Below are 20,646 nucleotides of genomic sequence, written 5' to 3' on the forward strand. Positions count from 1 at the left end.
TAACACATTTTAGGCTAGGAAATCCCACAGTCAAAGCTATTTTAAGAGCAAAAGCCCTTCCTTTTGTTTAAGAACAAACAGAAGCCCAGGAAGGGAATAGATTTTCCTTCAAGTAGCCAGAGAAAATGCTTATTAAACCTATATAATCCATCTTGCAAAAGGAAGCTGAAAAATACAGCACAACCCAGAAAAAAAACACAGCACAGTTCAGGATAAAGTATTTACTGTACCATATTGTTCACTGAAAGAGTTTCCTGTAGCAATTACAGAACAAACTATAAGATATTGAACTTAAGGAAATATAAAGCATGGTAAAAGGAATAGAAAAGCAAAGGAGACAAAATCGGATGGAGAAATTGGATGGAGAAAGAAATGCAAAACTAGGGAAAGGTTATAATGGGACAAGAATCCAAACCTAGGCTCTTTGGATTTTCCCAAACATTCATGGCTTGCTATGCCCATAGCAGACATGGGAGTAAGCACATCAAACAGCCATGTCCAAAAGATGCAGAGGGTCCCACTCTAGAGTAAAACACAGAAGTCTATGGAAAACTCAAGCATACCTACATGGCTTGTCTAAGGTTACAAGGAAACTTGTTCATTTGGGGTTGGGGTGTGGATTTTCTTCACTCCTACTCTAAGATTTGTAGAAGACTGAGAATCCAATGCTAACACACAGTCTTCACAACTCAGACCTCCTTAAGCAAAACAACAGGAAACTTATAAACCTTGAAAGTTTTAAACCTTAAATAAAATTATGCAATAATTTTATGCAATTATTCCAAACAGTACAGAGAAGGAAAGCCATTGCTCCAGTAATTCCTAAATGAATTCTGATCACTTGATATTCTCAACCAACGGATGTTTTAAGAGCATTTTCTGCAGAAAAACATTACCTATTAGACTGATGGCTTTTGAGTGACTCACTGTCAGAAAAAAATAAGCCACAGTGATTTATATTAGAAGACTAGAAGGGTCAGTCTCAGGTACAGCAAAAGAGTTTATAAACTTCTAAAATAAAGGTTTAAAATCTGTTGTTAATAGAACTAGATGTATTAGCACGCTGTTTTCTCACTTAATCATCGCTGAAAGGACACTGGCTCACAAGATTAAAATGGTGTTCACAGTTATAACTAGAGGACTCAAATTTTCCTCTGTGGGATTCACAAAACACTGATTGAACAGAGCACTACATGGTTAGATGGCTGAAGGTCAAACATATATAAAAAAAATCCCCCATTCCATGCCAGACTCTTAAGAAAAAATAAGTATACACAACTCTCAGCAGCCAGCAAGATTACTTCTGAAAGCAGTCTATCATTTCCTTAAGCTTTCAGCTAAATCAAGAGTCAAACTGACCAAACAGACTAAATCAAACAGTTTTCATTTGGACTATCTGAAAGGTCTGGACTTTTAATGTCCAGGAAGTCCAAAAATAAAATCAGTAACAATCTGTACCCGACTTCCCCAGCTGCAGCACCAACCCGAGGAAGGACTGACTAAAAAGGAGCATGAAGAAAATGGAAAAAAAAACTCCCTACCATACCACAGACCCTTAGCCACTATGCTGATATTGAAGGAATAAGATAATTAGGACATATTAATCATTATGTACAACATCAGAAGACATGCAAAATTAGCAGTCCACTGAATCCATGCTCACTTCATAAATAGAAAAGGTTGGGCTCTCCACAATTGTTTATTTCAGAGAAACAAGACTTTTCCTTAAATGTAAAGGAGATGGAGGCATAGAAAGTCATCTGTCTATATTGCAAAGAAAAAGAAGGTCCTCATCAATTCCTGAAAGGAATACTCATGATTAAAGGCAGGTTAGAAAGCATATAAAAATATTTATGTGATTACCTCTCCTATAAAGACAACCATAACACAATCCAGTTTCTCTTCAGGGGACAGCTTATCAATAAGGGAGTGGAGAGTTTCTGTAAGATAAGACTTGACTTTTCGTTTCACTGTAGGTATTCCCATTACAATGGAAACTGAAATCAAACAAAACAGAAACTTACTTTCAGTAATTTCATACACAAGAATGAAAGCAAAAAGCTTGTCTCATAATAAAGCATTACTTAAGAAACGCAAAGAGTTAAAAGATTGAGATAGCAGTAATTTAAAATAGTTTAAAAATATAACACCATCAACAGGAACGTGATTAACATAATCACCACCAATGCTCAGAGCAAACATCGCAAACAAAAAAAAAAAAGTAATCCTAGACATGCCAGGCTATTGCAGAGGTAATAATCAACAACCATGATATTAATCAGGTAAGGCTGCACCACAACTCACAGAATGATTAACCTCCCTAACCTAGTTTTATTTTCAAGCTGGCACAATCATTCTTCACAACTCAAGTGTTTATTTTTAACTCCTCAGAAGCCTTTTAAAGTTGTACTGGTGAACTCTTACTTCCCTTGCATGAGATTTTGGTTCTTCTAGAAAAACAAGCTCAGGTCATCAGGACAGCCCAAGAATTCCATACTCAAACCTCTCATCCCTGTTAAAAGTACCTCAGATGCAAAGCACTCTGGCCCATACTACAATGCTATTAACCCCATCTTTATAGATGGCCATTCAACTCCTAAGTTCCTTAAATTTCACCGTAGTCACCCCACTCTGCACACAGGGCTGGCGACCTCCTGCAAACACAGCAGGTATCAACAGGAACACAATAAAAGGATAGACCAGCCCTCAGGAAGTCAGTCAGTGCTCTGAGCCATCTGTGTGAAATGACTTACCAGATCATAAATATATAAAATCAAACAACTACTAAAAATTTTGTTTATCCTTACTCACAGCACCTGCTTCACCTAGCAACTATACATCAGTGAGTTCTGATCTTATAAAACAAACACTCAAAAAGCATCATGATCATGAAAGGAGAAGATAGGAAAATAAATTAAACTCAATTTTCTCCCTCTTTTTAGGGAGACTAACAGAAACTCCAGTTGCTGTTTTCTAACTTCAAACTTCTGTCATATATTCCTAGTGGAATATATTAAAGGCTTCACTTAAAACAATAAAGGAGTATGAACATTTGCCTTCCTAATTAACAACTTTGAAACAAATGGTGTTTATAGTCAGAAAAATAACCTCATGGCTTGAGCCCACACACTTGACACAGAGGCATGCCTGTGGATTCACTGGTGGGGCCTTCGTGCTTGGAAACACATACATGTGCTTTGAGGTACGCCAGCTTGGTTTGGCTTCAGCCTAACTATTTTCTAGAGCTGTAAGAGTGGGATTCAGTGGAGCTATCCTAACGACCAAAGCTCAGAATTTGGGAGGATTAAAAAGAAAAGGGGATCAATGGTATTGCAGCACAATATTTATTTCTTCCCCTCCAACCAATGTCCACATTTTATTGACGCAATTCTGTCTGAATATCTTAGTGTGTCCAACTCCAAATTATACTTTAATTTATGACCAACTCTAAAATAGTTATATCTATACATAGTTATCACACAAATCTGAAAAAGCCCAAGGGGTATGTCCATTAGCAGTTCAGAAACTGTAACACTTCTGTGCTTTGTTCTCTTTTACTCAGTTACAAAAATTCACCCAAACTAAATGCCTCTTAACATGGGGTGGGGCGTGACCAAGATTATGCAGAAAAGAGCAAAGCTGAAGCCAAACTCCTTTCATCCTGGATTCAGTGTGAATTCTGAGAGATAGCAATATCCCACAAGTTAAATGAGATGTCCTTGATCTACTAAGCAACACCGTATGTTGTATTACAAGAACTAGAAATTCCTCCAGATAGAAAACATAAAACAAACACTGTATCAGCTTACCTCCTGTCCTTCCAAGGCCAACCTGCACAGAAGGTTGAAGGCTTCCTTCATTTTTCAACAAATGAGGCAAATGGTAATAGATATTTGGCACTTGAAGAGATTTTTTACTTGTTAGTTCTTTTAATAATTTCAGTGTCTCATCTGCAAACACACATGAAGTCAGTCATGCAGAAAAAGAAACAATAAAAAGTTTTATGCAGTGGTAAATCATGTAAGATGCTCAGCTTGATCTTAACTGAAAAAAAAAAGGAAGAAATGATCCATTTTACCAAGGCATTGCATCTTGTGTACAAAGGAAATCTTTTCTTATTTTAAATTTTAATGTAAGCAATGGTCTAGATTATTTTCCTCCAGATACAGTTAATACTCACCTCATCACACAAGACTTCCAGTATCTAATCACAAAAGTAAAGAATGCTCAATTTACTTAGAGTTTTGTTTATTTGTTTTCTCCAGCAGATCAAACTGGCAGGTCTGTTTACCTAGATTATTTTTGACATACACCTATAGAATCATCACCATGTAGGAATGCTACTGCAAATAATTCATTTTTCAAAACTCTAAACACATATTAGAAAGACTGTTCATACAGACAAAAAATTAACATTAAATATATAATCAAGATTTTGCAATAAATTTCTGCAATAAAGCATACACTGATGAATTTAATTTATTCCACTAGATTATTTAAAATATTTCTTGCTTTCTCTGGAGAATACTGCCTCTCAGGATACCCAAGTGGTTCTCATAGAGTTGCAAATAACGGTTTCTTATGTGTTAATTTTCTTCCATCAAGTGTGAAAACAGCTCTCATTTCAAGCAAGCACACAATATGATATGATAGCACATGGGCCTTTAAAAACTTAGTATCGTAAGGTTCATAAGTTAAGTGAGAAACTGGACTCAAGGTTTCCAAGAAAATCTGACTTGTGCAGAAGTGCCTAAAGTAATTCCATAAATGTCACCCCTCTCAGATTCTGAGCATAACTACAACAAAAACAGAAGGGTTGCCTGCTCATTGTCTTTTGGTTTGCTAGGAGGATTTGTTTGGGTTGTGGTAAGTTTTGGTTTTTTGTTTGTTTGTTTGTTTTAAAGGGGAGAGGGGGCAATGAAACAAATCATAGCACTTTGATCTTGAAAAATGCTTTGAAAATAGATGCCACAAGTAGAGATGCTAATTTTGATAGATTCCAATACAAGTTTTCATTTTTTGCTAAGATTTCCTTTAGTTTCAACTGAAAAAAAAAAAAAAAAAGGCCTAAAAGTCCCTCAGAATATGACCCTCTTTGTATGGATGAATAATGATTTACATAAAACAATCCAGAATTCTTCCAGATTCAAAGACAGCAAATAGTACCAACTATTATGTAGACTTAAGTACACTAAACTTAGTAAAGTCTATCTAATCCTAAATTATGAGGACAAAGCTCAGGAATTCAGACTTCAGCTGACTCCCAATCACAGTTCCACATGAAAAAAAAAAAGGATGATGCACAGGCAGTTTGGATCCAGAGATGGTAAAATATTAAAAATGTGAATCAGTAACTTCAACTGCATCAGAAGAGAATAATTCTCTATAACTACCATGCACATAAGCAAACTAATTCATTTTTTTAGAAATGCATGTGGTAATACCACATTGTAAATCCAATTGTAAATCCAATTTACACAACTTCCTCTATAGTTGTTTACTTTAGCAGAAAGATACAGACAGAAGAGCAAGACAAGAATCACGGACTATGTCAAATGTAACCTTTCTGAATACCATTCCTGGAGATCCAGGGAACTACACGGTTCAGGGTGGACAGGCCATTAGTGTCTGAGCAATTCTTCTTAATATCATCACAATATTAATCTCAGCACTAAGGGCCTACAATTATAACCCTCAAAAAAAATTTTTTTTTTTTTTTTAAGTTAAAGAAGATGGTAAGCCATTGCACAAATGCAACTAGACAACAGATTTTAAAACTTCTATCCAACTTCTGGATTTGTGAAAATCTTTGTTTTTCTTACCCTCACTAGGCCAATACAGTGACATTTCTGCAAATGACCAAATCAGACTTCTGGCCAGAAAGCTTATATTTATTTGTTATTCACTGTCCATCTAGAAATATCAGAGCAATTAAAGCAATTTGAGTGTAATTTTAAAAGCTAACTTTAATAAGTTGATGAGTAGTGTGAAGGCATTCTTTAATATTGCAAACACAGCTCTTAATAGCATCAGCCTCAGAGATGGCTAAAAAATACAGAAGACTTTACAAATGTAATACTTAATGACTAGTTATTAAAAAGGCCATTAGCTGTACATTTTACAAATCACAACCAATACTTTAGGTTGCCTGTATGCTTTTTAATCATCCATCTTATTTTAAAACATATTTTAATTCATTCAAGTTCATCCTTTTCATAAAGACTGTTTGCTCACTTTTCCCTTCAAGCTCTATTTAAAAAGTGAGGTAAGTTATTGTCCAAATAAGCTAAATAAGCAACCAGAAGTTCCAAACTGAGCATGGAATCAGTATTCATTCTCTAAAGTTATGAGAATGAAGAGTGGGTGGCTTGCTAAGAATAGAAAATGGAAAAAGAAAACCAGCCAGCAGATACAACATATTACATAGCTTTGTTATTCGCACCACTGAACAATTTCACTCAGATTTCTCAGTATTAATTTCTTATTCTAGAGTAATAGAGAGATATTCATAGTCCATAGTTATTAAAAAAAAGCTCAATCACAGTATGTACCTGAAAAATTATTCAGTGCATTCTTACTTCCATTTGTTTCTGCTACTGCACGCCTGAACTGCTCCAAGATAGTATTCAGCTCCGAAGAGCGTTGCAGAGTCCGATGCTCAGCTATACGAAGACGTTCCTTCAAAGCATGAAATTCCCGTTGATATGCAATCAACTTTTCTACAGAGAAAAAAAAAATGATGCTGGTTATTTCGGGCAACAAATGACTACAGGGAGCTCCAACAAGGGACAGAGACTGCTCAGCTATGTAGCACTTGAAATACAGCCAGCAAGGACACAGCCCAGCACAACCCTTCCTGAGTATTTACACAACATACAGAGGAAAGAGTAACTGCACCGGGCAGGGATGCAAGGCAGGCGCTAAGGGATATGCTCCTCATCACCACGGCCACAGACAGGAGCAACCTTTAAGCTCCCATTACTCAACACCACAAGGCAATTGTGAGTCCCTTTTTTGGAAGGGATGCCCTGTTTTAAAATAATCCCTTTGTTTTAAAAAGCATGACAGGGACAGTGCCTTAATAAAAGCACAGGTCATGTCTCTTGAAAGCCCTCTCTGAATGCATTGTAAGAATGAGTGGAATAAATGCATGTTATTTTGGAAAGAAGACCAAAAGGGAGAAGGAAACACCAAAGCTCATTTGTTCACATCTTGCCTATGCTCTTATTACCCAAAGTAAGCATCTCCTTTCTGTGCATCTTTCCTTCATCCCACTGATCATTCCCCAAATCTCCTGCTTACCATCACTCTCCTTTAGCTGATCTACAGATATTGAACAGTGACTTATCTGAAGTGACTTTGTATCTTGTCATCAATATTGCAACCACACAGTTGCCATCTGTAGAGATACTGTTTTGGTTTGTCACCTATTGCAGGGGTAAAGAAGCAGTTTTGCAAGCAATTTGCGTCTCTTCCTGTTGCTGCATTACAGCAATACATGGAATAATGAAGGAATTATGGTTTTCCCTTGTTAATTATGCTGCATTTCCTCCAACTTCTTTCAATTCACTTATTTCTTCTTTTGTAGTTGGGATGTACTGTTCTGATTATGTTTGGAAAACATAATTAGCTAAAATGCCCTGTGTTTAGAAGAAAGAAAAATAAAAATATAGTTCACTACCTCTCAAAAACACTTCCCTTGCCAGCCTTGTTTTCCTTTTTTCATTAAAACCAAATGGTTATTGCTTTTGTGCCAACAAACCCAGAACACAGCTACGCTGGCGCACAATGCAGTGCTAGGCAGACTACACACTGACAAGTGAATCCAGCCTGCTGCTTGAAACTGGACCTGTTGCTTTAGTCAGCAGGACCGAGATGGCCAGGAAAGTTTTCTGGAATTTCTGGCAAGAAGGGCATCCTTACTTGCCAATGATAACCCAAAGTAATCAAAGATTGCCTGGAGACATGTCTACAAGTTACAGTAAGGTTACAAAGCATTTTAGCAGCAAGATTGCTTGGAGACATGTGTACAAGCTACAGTAAGGTTACAAAGCATCTCTGGCCCTGCTCCCCATGGGGATGCTGTCCTTCCCGACTGCAGGGGCTGCCCACAGGCAGCAGCTCTTCAAGCACTGCTCCCACACGGCTCCATACCACGGGGTCCATCCCCTAGGAGCAAACTGCTCCAGCACGGGTCCCCCACGGGCGGCAGCTCCCCCCAGACCCTTGCTCCTGTGTGGGCTCCTCTCCACGGGCTGCAGCTCCGGCCCGGGGCCTGCTCCTGCGGGGGCTCTCCATGGGCCACAGCCTCCTCCAGGCCACATCCACCTGCTCCACCGGGGGCTCCTCCACCCATGGGGGGGCTGCAGCGTGGAGATCTGCTCCATGTGGGACCCATGGGCTGCAGGGGGACAGCCTGCTCCACTAGGGGCCTCTCCACAGGCTGCAGGGGAACTGCTGCTGCCTGCCTGGAGCACTTCCTGCCCTCCTGCTGCATCGACCTTGGGGGCTGCAGGGCTGCTGCTCTCACATTTCCTCACTCCTCTCTCCCAGCTGCTGTTGGATGGCATTTTTTCCCTTTCCTAAATCTGCTCTCCCAGAGACCCATCCAACATCCAAAGCAGCCTGTCACATCAGGTCTCCCTTCTTGCCTTTCTTTATGGTACAAGATAGCAGACAAACTTCAGCAGTAATGATCTTCCTACTTTGTCTAAAAGGCTGAACTCCTCTGTGGCAGAGCCTGTATTTCTCCAGGGAAAATAAAAGAGGACCCTGTGGTTCAGAAGAGCACCTCGAGATGTCTTCTTTCCTTTGCTTGAAAGAGGAATTTGTGGCAGGATTTTTTGCCTGGTGCTCTCCAGGCTCTTCCACCACGGTAACACATCACGCTCAGTGCTCTGGTGATTCTGGTGCTCTGAGGAGCAGCAGAGTCCAGGGGGAACAACTTATTTAGGAGTCAGCGGAGAACTGCAACAGCTGCCTGCCACCTCCACCCAGCAAAATCCATTACTACTAAACTCTGTCTGTATGCAGAAATTAAGATTTTTCTACCTTCCTAATTCAGGTAGGTAGTAAGAATTGGAATTACAGGACACTTGCTATTCCACAGCAACTAAAACCCTTAGTCCTAAAACCACGAGAAACTTAGAAGCCAAATGAAAAGGCCGTTTTATCATGGGAAGGAATTAAAATCATAATGTTAAGAGCTACCAATAAAAATCACTGAAAACAGGATACTTTCAAAGGAGGCAGTCATTATCCCATCTTCACATTATAATTAATGTCAAAAATAAAAAGTTAATTAGTTTATTTCTTTTTAAACAAATTTCAAATAACATAAATGGAAGTAAAGTTTTATTTTCATAACTTATCACAGCAGTTCTTGAGCAAAGACCATTGAGAACTCAGGCTTCTAGCTGTGGCACCATGAAATTGCTCCCAACAGAAGTATTAGCAAGTAGTTCTGGGGCTCCCAGTGAGCTGTACTGGTATTAAATTTATATTACTTCAGACCTCAAAAGTGAGTTCTTTTAAGAAACACTAATATGCTGCTTCAAAGTAGTCAACTTCTCACAATTTCTTCAGCCAGACACATCTGGGTTAAGAAGGCTAAAAGACATGTAAACTCCTCAAATGCATCCTTTAAAAGTGAATGTATTAATGCTTTTGTTAGGTTACAACATTATTGAGCCAAGTAAAATCAGAACATGCTAATAAGATGTACATAATTGTATTTTAACCTATAAGTATTATTCTAGTTATTTATGCAAAATGAAGTAAAATTCATTCTTTGTAAGAACTGAGGTAACACAAAAGATTCACATCTCTGATACTAGTAAAGATGCGTTATTCTTTTTGTGTATTTGGAGATTAATGTGTAAGTCAGTCTTTTAGTACTTGTTTTACAATATGACTCGCTGTGATTTGAAATAAAATGAATTAAATTTCAGTTTATAACAGCACTCAGCTGTTTCTTTAAAATGTATCCTTGCAGTACTTCAACACCTAGATCAACTGCTCCGATACCCAGTTAAACGACAAAAAACCACAACCGCACAACTGTAGCAACATCAAATACGATTTCATACTGAAAGACACTTGTGAAGGAGAAAATACTTCTTGGGATCTTACAGTATCACATTCGGTGGTCCCAACTCTGGAAAAGTAAACGTCCCCTTAAGGCAGCTAGAGTTTCTAAATACTCAAAAAAACTCGGAAAGAAAATAAATAAATCAAATCTCACTCCTAAGTACTTTGGCATAAGCCTACAAAACTACCTTTAAGGTCTTATTTTTATTTAAACTTTGACTTCACTTAAGTTTGTATTTTTTTTCTTTCCCCTTTCCAAAATATGAATTCATTTGACAGCTTTTTTTCTTCAATTCTATTTACACGAACATTAGTAAAAATCTTTTCATCAAAAAGTTACGAGTTTGAGGTGAAGACACACGGTACTGTATTATGTAGAGTCTCTCTTGTATTTTAAACCTCACCTCTTTCCTCACAATGAGGAGGAAACGAAAATTTGCAAATGACTGTACAAGTTTCTCCAGAAATTCAGGGCAGACTTTCTGAAATCTATGGCAAGCTGATTTATAAGTATTGTATATATAAAAAAAAGTGTAGCCAATATTTCCAAAAGACATTTGACCATTTAATGTTTGATTGTTCAAAGGTTTCTCAAAAACTTTAAAAAAAAAAAAAAGAATTGATTTTCTGTCAAAAAGAATCAAACCACTTTTTCCATTGCTGTTATGGTGAAAAGAAAAATTCTGAACCTAAAAACCACAAAGGAAACAGTCACAGAGACCAGCGATTACTGTTTTGAAAAAAATATGTTTGTGTTTCTACAATATTATAAATGACTTTTTTCTTCTAATGCTGAAACCTAGAATCATTCAACAAAACAGAGGAAGGAATTCAGACAGTAAGTTATTGGCCTTACATAGCTGATGGAAGAACCCCAAAACACATCTGATCTCTGACAAATAAAACATCCCTCTTTAACAGCGGTGGTAGCAAATGTCAAATGTTTAGTCTCCAATAGCTTGAGCATATACATAATCATAATTTTTAGAATGCTATACTATTTTACCTTGAAATAAGAAGGTGATGCTTTTCCGTACTTTGTTCTGGAAGCCAAAAAGACCAAATAAAAATAACTGGCCCTTACACTTCAAATAAGAATACTCTTGTTAAGAAATTACTTGAGCACTGAAAGCATTAATTCTTCATCATTTTCCTTTAAACTCTAGTACTTTCAGCAAAACCCCAGAAGCTAGAACTTAAATATTTTAGCTGGCTTGATGCTGTGCGTTTCTTGGAAAATTAACACTACTTCAACTCATTCTGTAGTTTGTTTTCTCAACTTTTTTTTTCCCCTTGTTGCAAGATGTTCTTCTAAATATGCTAACCTAGAATTCAGACAAGCTCGCTCGAACGTTGATGAAATATTTTGAAAATTAAAAATGCAAATCCAACTGCTTCTTTCAACATGCGATGGTTTGCAAGTTTCGGGCCAGAGATGGAAATTCAGTTCTCGGCCTACTCTTTCTCCTCTGGGTTATTTATGTTTCTCCTATTAAACTACTGTGAAAAGTAGTCATCCCCACAGGACAACATTACCCCAAGTAACAAACTCAATTGGTTCTCCTCTTTGCCACATTCTTGATTACATCATTTGATTTTTGCATCAAATTTAGACAGCTCATAAGCCAAGTTTTAAACCAGATGCCAATTTTCTAAACTCAACATGGAATTTCTGAATATCTTATCATACATCTAGTTTCTCCATTTTGTTTTCTGTACTACACTTGCAATCTGTTTGTGTGCTTCAACACATGATTTCTAAGAGCAAAGTGAGCTCTCCCTTTGGATTAAAAAAATATTATCGAAGTAAAGGAACAAGAAAATATCCTATACTTTGAATTTACAAAAGCATTTTGCTGATTATCTCAGCACTGAAATAGCTACAGAAGTATGTATTGTAGGTAAATTACCTTTACAGGCAGAATGCTCAGTGTATTGCAATTCCAGATAGAAAACATACTGAGCCTACTGAGATAGTGAAAATATCCTGGGAATACAAGTTAAGCAATTCTATGGATATTCAACTTCAGTGCTCTTAAAACCATCAACAGCTCTTAGTAGTTTTTTTTTGTTGTTAGTTTTCACATTAAAAAAAAATATCTAAAAATGTTAGTGAGGGAATTACTTTGATATTTACTTTGGGTACGCTCAAACTGTCAGAGTGTAGCACGGGCACCTATAGCATCAGCAAAATTCTGCCATGACTGCCTTTTTGTTTGCCATAAACCACTGAAAAAGGAAACACAGCTGGGTCAGTGCTGAAGAAAGGACCTATGTACTTAACCTTCAATCACAATGCACACTGGAAACCCATATATTAAAACCCATGTATATGTTGGCATCAATCTTAAAACACTGAAAGTGGAGTTGAACGGGATCCCTGGTCAAAACCTTGGTATTATTAAAACAACAATCGCTGGAACGTACCCAAGTCACTACTCAGAAGTCTGCAGAAATACTTGATCCAACAGGCAGGTTGTGGCTGCAATTTAGTATTGTTGAGAGCGTGCAAGTACAAGACCAGAGCTGCGTGTCTGCTGAAATGAGAATTCAGATTTTGTTCACGTATCTTTGGTAGAAGCAGAGGAGGTACAAAGAGCAGTACATATTTAGATGATGCACATACACCACCTTTGTTAATGTTGCACTGGAGAAAGGAGATCCAAGCACTACGAAAATCCAAGTTTTTTGGTGCCTCTGACAGCATCTCTTTCAAAAAAAATGAGAAAAATATTGGACAAGGAGCCAAAAACCATCTAAAAATGGGAGTTTGCTTTCCTGACAATCTCTGGAAAGCTTTACTCCATCTGGCCTGTGACAGGCATGCTCTGATAGCCAGTGGCTCCAGTGAAAACCCGGCCACTCTACAAGAACAAGAGATCTATGACTGCATGTCAGCATGCCACCTCTTCTTTTTGGGGTGGCAGTGGGACCAGGAAAGGGGAGACTGGGGAAAGCAACATTGCACTAAGACCCTTACAACCCCCAGGAGTGTTTCTGCAGTTCTCAGTCGGTATTGCAATACTGTCTCAAGGAAAGCCGCTTACTGTGTGCTACAGGGAGCGCTATCTACAACATAAAAAGCAGCAGGAAAGCTTTGCAAGCTGTTATTTGTCAAATCAATCAAGCAGGTTCACAAATATGTTAAGTCTCAGGCCATTTCCACGACTGGAAATAGAACATATTGAACTAAGGTGACTGTTTTTAAAGAAAAAAAAAAAAGCAAGCTGTAATTTGCTCAAGAGCTCTATGGTGGTACAGCTGCTTGTCTCCAAAGGCAGATGCATCAGACGACACAAATCACAAAAAGCTGCACGACCTTTCCATATCAGCAGCAGGCAGTCGAGGCTTCCCTCAATCTGCAAATCAGCAAAACACCCTGGTAATGGATCTGCCTCAGAGAGAAAAAGATAACCAGCCACAGACCTGGCACAGAAGGCTTCGCTTTGCCACGTTGTAGGCCTGATTTATATTTCCTGCTCTTACCAAACTGGACTCTCAAAACCTCTCAGCCCTTTTGTTCACTAAATGGGAACAGGAAGAGTGACTGCCTTCTGACACACCGACAAAAGGCTTTGGCTGCCAACAAAGCACCGCACACAAATATTCGATTAGCAAAACGGGTAGGAGCAAGAACAGGCACCTGGCGGGGCAGGATCTTTACCTCTGTCCAACAGGGGGATATTCAAAAAGTTGTTCAAATGAATGGTATCTCGCTGGCAACACTCCCAAATCCAGCAACACTCAAGTTGGTGGCCCACCCTGGCGATAACCCTTCCAGTTTTCCTCTTCCAGCCCTTGGGTTCCTCCTCAGCGCCTCACCCAAAAGCAAAACAGCCTGCACCTCCTGACAAAACAAAACCAAGCCTTTCCAAGTGTTACAAGTCAAAGGGTCCCACAGCAAACGTCATATTTTTCTGCATGCACTCTGCTGAAAAGCTATGGAAATGCCAGTAAATCCGTGAATCTGTGGTAACACACTGCAGTGAACAGTACTTCAGGCACTTCACTACCAAGTTGCTCTACAACTCACTCCCATTACAAAAATAAAACACGGCAGTCGCTGTTATGCCAAGTCAGCAACAAGCCTCATGAATTAATTCCTGCTATACTTGCAACAAGAACATTGATCAGTTTATGGGTTGATACAAACTAGAAAGTGTAATGGGCAGAGAGAGACACATCTTGTAAGAGACACATCTGTTACAAGAGAGGCTCTTTGGTTCTGTTACACAAGGTGTAGAAAGTTCTGCACATCCCCTGAAAGTCGCTGAGATGCTTTTTGCAATCCATCAGATCATGGTATCACAGAAATCAGGATCTGCTATGCGATGGCAATACCTGCACTGACCTGCACTTCACTCCCACGGGGATGCATGCAGCTTGTTTGTTAGACCATGCTTGATCTTCAATATCCAAGCAGCTTACAGGCTATCACATCTCTCCTTCCTCTTCCCCTCACACACAGATATTCTTTAAACTGAAATCCTGCTGTGCTAATACATGGCAGACTGAATTATTTCCCATGTCAGGCAAAAAAGGAAAGCCTGAATTCCCTTAGCAAGTCAAACAAGACTCTTCCTGCTACACCAGCACTTATTTTGGTGATGGTTTTCAACATCTTAACACTGACACCTTTGTTTGACAAAGGCATGACTTCCTATTTCGTGTGGGTCTTGCAAAGCTTATATGTAAACACAGATACTCAATACTGAGACACAAAATGCTGCTGTCACTGTACAACCACCCAGCACCCAAGATACACAGATGAGAAATACAGTGGCGTTGACTGAGAAAATCCATCGCTTTGGTTGCCCTTTAGCAGTGACTCCGGTGCTCAGATGATATCCATGAAGCAGACCCAAGCACTGCAGCTGTGGAGAGGAAACATCAGACCAAGCACAAAAGCATGGCCAAAAAGCTTTGTCTATACAAAAGAGACATTAGCGAGGTTTCCAGAAGCCGCCCGTGCCATTCAGGCTTATAAAAAAAAGGCAAAATGTTGGAACAAGCTGAGGTAATGATTGGGTGCTGAAAAACCGTGTGTAGGGACAAATCATATTTGTAACCAAAATGTCAAACTAAGTGATGATCAAAGAAGGTCTCGGAAGAATTGGCCCAAAAAATTAAATCAAGTGTGTTTACAAATCAGATTCTGATTTTCTGTCTTGAAACTGCCTAAACGTTGATAAATGGTGTCCTTGAAATGTTACAATACATTATCGCGGATGACTACTCCCCATAAGCTAATTAGCTGCCTTGTTCCTAAAGTGAAATGAAAACCTTTTATAAGCAAGTTATGATGAGTTGTAAAATCTGAAGCAGAAAAGTAATCAACCATGCAAATCATAGAATAAAGCAGGATACTGTAAATGCTAACAACAGACACGCTATAAATAAAAGCTGTTAAGAAAACTGCTCAAGGTCAAATTTCATCAGCCCTATTTGAACGCTTCATCCCGGGCCCGTTTTGTTTAAGTCATACGTAAAGCAGGATGAAGTTATTATTCTGACACGACTAGGGAGCGTGTAATTGTTTAAAAATATATTGTTCTGTGGAATTAAAGACGGTAAAGGAGGGTAATCCTACTAACCACAAAAAAATAGTAATTCACGCTTCATGAAACAAAAGCCAAGATCTCCGAAAACAAGCGATCAAATCATTCTCCTATCTCTAATCTTGTTGCTCAAACTGGCCGATCATTTCAGCAATCTTGTATTTCGATCTACCCAAACAATCAGGTAGAATTACTGCTTATTGCCCTTGTTTTCCACACAGAAGTATTTTCAAAAAATGCTTATTCAAGTAGAAGAGCACCTTATTTTTAAAGGGAAGGTTCCGCAGCTTTTCCTAACTTAAAAGCCAAGCAAACCAAAAACCACCAGAAGTATTATTTTTTCCACTGTAGCTTTTTCACGTATCGCACTTCAAGGCTTTGGGTAAACAAACGATGTTTTCTGTTCTGATCCTAACAGCACTGGCACAAGTCTCAAGTGCTTGCTTTGAAAATAGCAGGGCCCGATCCAACCAACATCCAGATACTTTTGTTTAAACATTCCTTTGCAGCAGGAGCTGAAGATGTTTTTACTAAAAATTTTAAAGCAATCCGAGTATAAACATTTGTAATATCACCTGGTAAAGCTTTTCCACTCCGAAGTGCAAACTTCAGAATCAATTTACTTCTAAACATTCTTCTGAAGAAGTAAAAACACCCCTACTGGCTCAGAAATCCCACTTATATGAAGCAGAAAAAATGGGAAAGCGAGACAGCTGAAATCTTCAGAACCCCATTTTTGGTGTCTTTCGTATTAAGATATTTTTGTATTTTAAAGATACTAAAAACGCTGCAACTTGCACGTCAGAAAGGAGGCACAAAGTAGTGCTTCAGGCAGGTTGTTGCTAAAAAAGCTCCCGAATAAAACATTTTCCTGGAGGAAAAACAATCCTGAGCAATCAGAAAGACGAAAAAAAGCCAAGTAGAATTGTGAGAACTAATGAACGTTTTACTGAAGGGGTATTTTAAAAGCTGAATGTAGCAGCCAGGGACAGCTTTAAATGTCTCCAGCTGCAAAGGCTCACCTTTGCCTCTATATACAAATCATCAAACCAGAAAGGTCAATGGAGAAGATTTCCCATACAGGTATAAAAGCCGCTACGACACCACTCTCAAATGTCAACTGATGAGGGCTGACAGAGGCTCTGAGCATTACTTCAGACGCAAGGAATAAGAAAAATAATGGATCAGAAAACTCAGGCAACCACAACTAAGGAGGTCAAGTCAACAGAAGCATATGGTGCTCTGTCTGTGCATTGGCTTCAGACAATGAGGATAATTAAACACATGATTTGCTTGAGGAGAGTAATTGGCAGCACTTGATCTGGTCTTCCTTGAAAAAGAAAGAAAAGCAAGCTGCAGTGATGGAAAATAATAATAACAATAAAGAAACCTCACGTTTGCAATTGCTTTCTCCTGCCCTGACTGCTCACCTAAGTAGCATTCACTCTCCTTTGCCTAGTAAACAACTGTGCCCAGGACTCTATAGACAAATTAATCCTCAAAGGTTTTTACGTCCCAGCTTTTTAAAATAAATAAATAAATAAATAAATAAACAAACCCCCCAGTGCTAAGAAGCACTGTCAACTCTGCTGGCATTTCTTCTTTAAAGGGAAAGCGATATAAAAAGGTCACTGAAATCATTTGCTAAATCAGTTCCACAATAAGCAATCAGCATTTAACACCTCTCTAACCCCGAACTGGAACAGTAAGGAATAAATATGAGCTTCAGAGAGTCTATTCCCAAAAGGCAAAGCAGACCAAGGCAAAACTAAACTAACTTCTGCTTTAGATATATATGTATAGCTCAAAAAGTTCAGTTCAAGAAATTAGTAAGAGCTCAGATGAGCACGCAATCCATTGATTTTATGTGAGTTGGATATTAACCCTTCACACTGTCAGGAAAAAAAAACACATTCCCTTTAAACAGCCTTCATCAAAAACCTCCACCTCAGCAGTTCCTGCCTGTCTTGCACGAGACTCAGCATACAGCTGAAACCGGGAAGTGGTCAATAGCACTGTCACAGCACTGCCTCAGAAACGCAATTTGCAGGGACAGCTGTTACAAAGCTCATTATGTCGTGATTATTTTTTGAATTAACTACTAATTAACAAGCCACACTACAACTCTTACTAAAATGTCCTGCAGAACTACTGCTGCTTAAGCAACACAGAGCTCCCGTTGGGGCTGGAATCAGGATCATAGCACTGAAACCCTCTTGAGATACAGGATGCACTCCTGGCAGCACTGAGGGACTGAAGCACCTGAGCTGAGAGCACGCCCACTGCATGCGTTTTATTTTTATATGTTAAACCAAATCCTTGCACTCTACATTTCTGCAGAAATATGCTAAGCAGGCACTGCATCCTGTTTGTGGGTTTGTTTCCATCCTTGAGCTCACACACCTTATTGCTACCAATATAAAAACTGCATCTTCTTAAAGCTACCGAATAGCTGGTTGTTCTGCTTTCTAACCAGAGGTAGAAAAGAAGCTGTAGCTGCTCATGTAGTTCCAGCAGAGAGTGGCTTTATACCAACCTGTGTGGTATTGCAATTCCTCCATTAAATGTAATACCCAAAACTAGCCCTGGTACAACACCGCTCTCTCCCACCTGACACAAGAGAACAAGGGACAACCCTTTCACGTGAAGTACTCAGATTTGCTGACAGTGCAAACAAATGTAATTACCTGTAGGTAATTCAACCCCTGTTAGTCAGCTGGACTAGAAGAAGTCATCTGTGGCATCTCGTGTTCCTCCTCTGACCTCAATCATCCAGGATATCCAGCCACTTTCTACAGACAAGTACACATACCCATACTGAGACACCTGATCAAAACATGTGTGCTGTTGAGTGGCCTCAGATTTGTGGAGTGTTGTTGATTTGGTTTTAAACATAAAGATATATATCACATATCCATAACACACACACATAGATATAATCTCTGCAAACCACCTCTGCATAAGCTACTGAACTTCTATTATCCAAACATTTATTATCCAAACCAGGGTGCACAAACAGTTAACCAATTTCCAAATGAATTAGGATCACAGAAAGCCTGAATGACTACCAGTCACTCACATCGTGGTTACAGCCAGTCATTAACTGAATCTGCATCCTACACTTCTGCTTGTAAAAAATAAAAGATCTTTTGCATATCTCATGCCCCCACATCAACTCTCTGCTTTAACAAATACAGCTGTAGCTGTATCTTAAAATTAAATGAAGTTTTAGTCACAGCTTACTCATTTTATTGCCTGCATTCATGATGTAACTTGTCTTAGAAAACCCAAAACGAACTAATCCCAAACCAGCTTGCATTTCCCTTCTCCAGCTCTCATTGCACAGCTAAACCCCGTTGTTATCGGTACGCACCGTTAAATACACAGCTGGAACCAAAGCCGGCCCGCGCCTCCCGCGGCGCCCAGAGCTGAGGGACCTCCTGATCCAAGCCATGAAATCAAAAAGTCTTGGTTAAGAACCGAGAATAAGGTGAGAGTTTGGTCCTTTTTGTTTGGGAAGTACCCATAAGTTTTAAATAACTGTAATTTGGAGAATATTGATGTCAGAGTTAAGTACTAGCTAGCAGGAGGATTACAATAGACGCAGACAGGGCTGTACTTGGAAAAACACAGAGCCAGGTACTCTGGTTTAGAGATAACAATCACGCTATAATTACAGCATTAAAGCAATTAAAAATTCAACCCTAGCTGGACCCCTGAAATTAGTTTGATCCCAATTCTAACGTGGAATCAACCCACCATTTTCTGTCATTGTTCCCAGACTTCACTTCCACCTGAATAAAAGCAAGCACAAGGTTAAGAAGCCTGACGGCGGGGGTAGGTGACACGTTTGATTTTATGTCATGTGCAAACGCTACAGCAACCAACGTATTTCAACAGCTCGGAACTTCAATCATGGCAAATTAAGCTGTAAAAGAAAAGGAAGGGTCTAAAAGCAGCAAGGATCACGTTTTCACGAGGTTAGAGAAGGCGCTGCTTGGTTGCGAGTTCGACTTGATTAAAGCCATGGGAATGTATCACTTGAGTAAGAAGCTGAAAGATTGTGGTTTTCACAAAAAAAAAAAAGTACAAAATATTCGGTGCTGAAGTTAACACTTCAGTTTAACTTTCTCAAATCAATGGGTTAATTACACATATGTATATTTTTTTTTCCTTGCACTGCTCTTCATCGGTATTGTTGAACCTTAGTTTGCAATGCTACAGTGCCACAGGGAGACATGGATCCTTTACTATTTCAAACGAGTTGAGGTTTCGTTTTTTAAAAGTGGTCATTTTTTAATGACAACTTTCAGACTGATCTCTTTGGTCACAAGGAAGCAAACACCCTGTGGAAGGTCTAGTCCAGTGCAAGAGTTACCAGAAGCAGAGGTGTGAGAGTCTCATTGCTCCTAGGCCATTCCTGCAGAATATAAATGAAGCTGCTGGGCCACTTTTTACCTGACTGTGAAGAGCAGAGTCCACGGCGCCAGCCACCAGCACCACAGCTTCCCTTGCACACCACAAGTGGCAACACCCGCTTTATGAGAAAAAGCTCAACCCTCAGCTTCCTACACTTAATTTCCATTTGTAAAACGCATCTATAACCTCGCAGAAAAGAACCCAGCAAAGCTGCCACGAACGTCCTTTTCCTTTCTGCTGCATTTAACCATGGTACACGCGTCTACAAACAGCAAGACGTGCAGGAGATTAGGCACAGATAAGAGCAAACAGCTTATGCAGATATCCTCACCAGACCCAGGAGGCTCATCTCCACTAAGACAAAAAAGGACCAGGCACAGAACCGCACCCGTGAGCGCAATCAGAAGCAGTTTGCTCTCTCTCTGAAGCAGGATTTAACCAGCAGCAATGTGAACAACTAGAAAACAACATTCATAATTTGTGTGCAAACGTCTGCTTGAGTGTCAACTGCAGCAGCGCTCCCTTTGTCACCTTGCTCTCAGGTATTTTCGTGTGACCTGCAAGAGCCAAGTTTGCGGGG

General features: G+C 39.2%; 1 protein-coding gene across 2 annotated transcripts in view; it reads right to left on the reverse strand.

The window, feature by feature from the left end:
• The window catches only part of MGAT4A (alpha-1,3-mannosyl-glycoprotein 4-beta-N-acetylglucosaminyltransferase A), a 73,566-nt gene that overhangs the window by 40,760 nt on the left and 12,160 nt on the right, over positions 1-20,646 (reverse strand). For both annotated transcript variants that reach the window (XM_027446443.3, XM_038173197.2), the window contains exons 3-5: positions 6,552-6,719; positions 3,810-3,950; positions 1,864-1,997 (exon numbers count right to left, since the gene is read on the reverse strand). In XM_027446443.3, coding sequence (XP_027302244.1) covers positions 1,864-1,997; positions 3,810-3,950; positions 6,552-6,719 — 443 coding nt within the window. The remainder of the gene's footprint in view (positions 1-1,863; positions 1,998-3,809; positions 3,951-6,551; positions 6,720-20,646) is intronic.

The sequence above is a fragment of the Anas platyrhynchos genome, chromosome 1 (assembly GCF_047663525.1).
Source record: "Anas platyrhynchos isolate ZD024472 breed Pekin duck chromosome 1, IASCAAS_PekinDuck_T2T, whole genome shotgun sequence".
In the NCBI taxonomy this organism is placed as follows: Eukaryota; Metazoa; Chordata; class Aves; order Anseriformes; family Anatidae; genus Anas; species Anas platyrhynchos.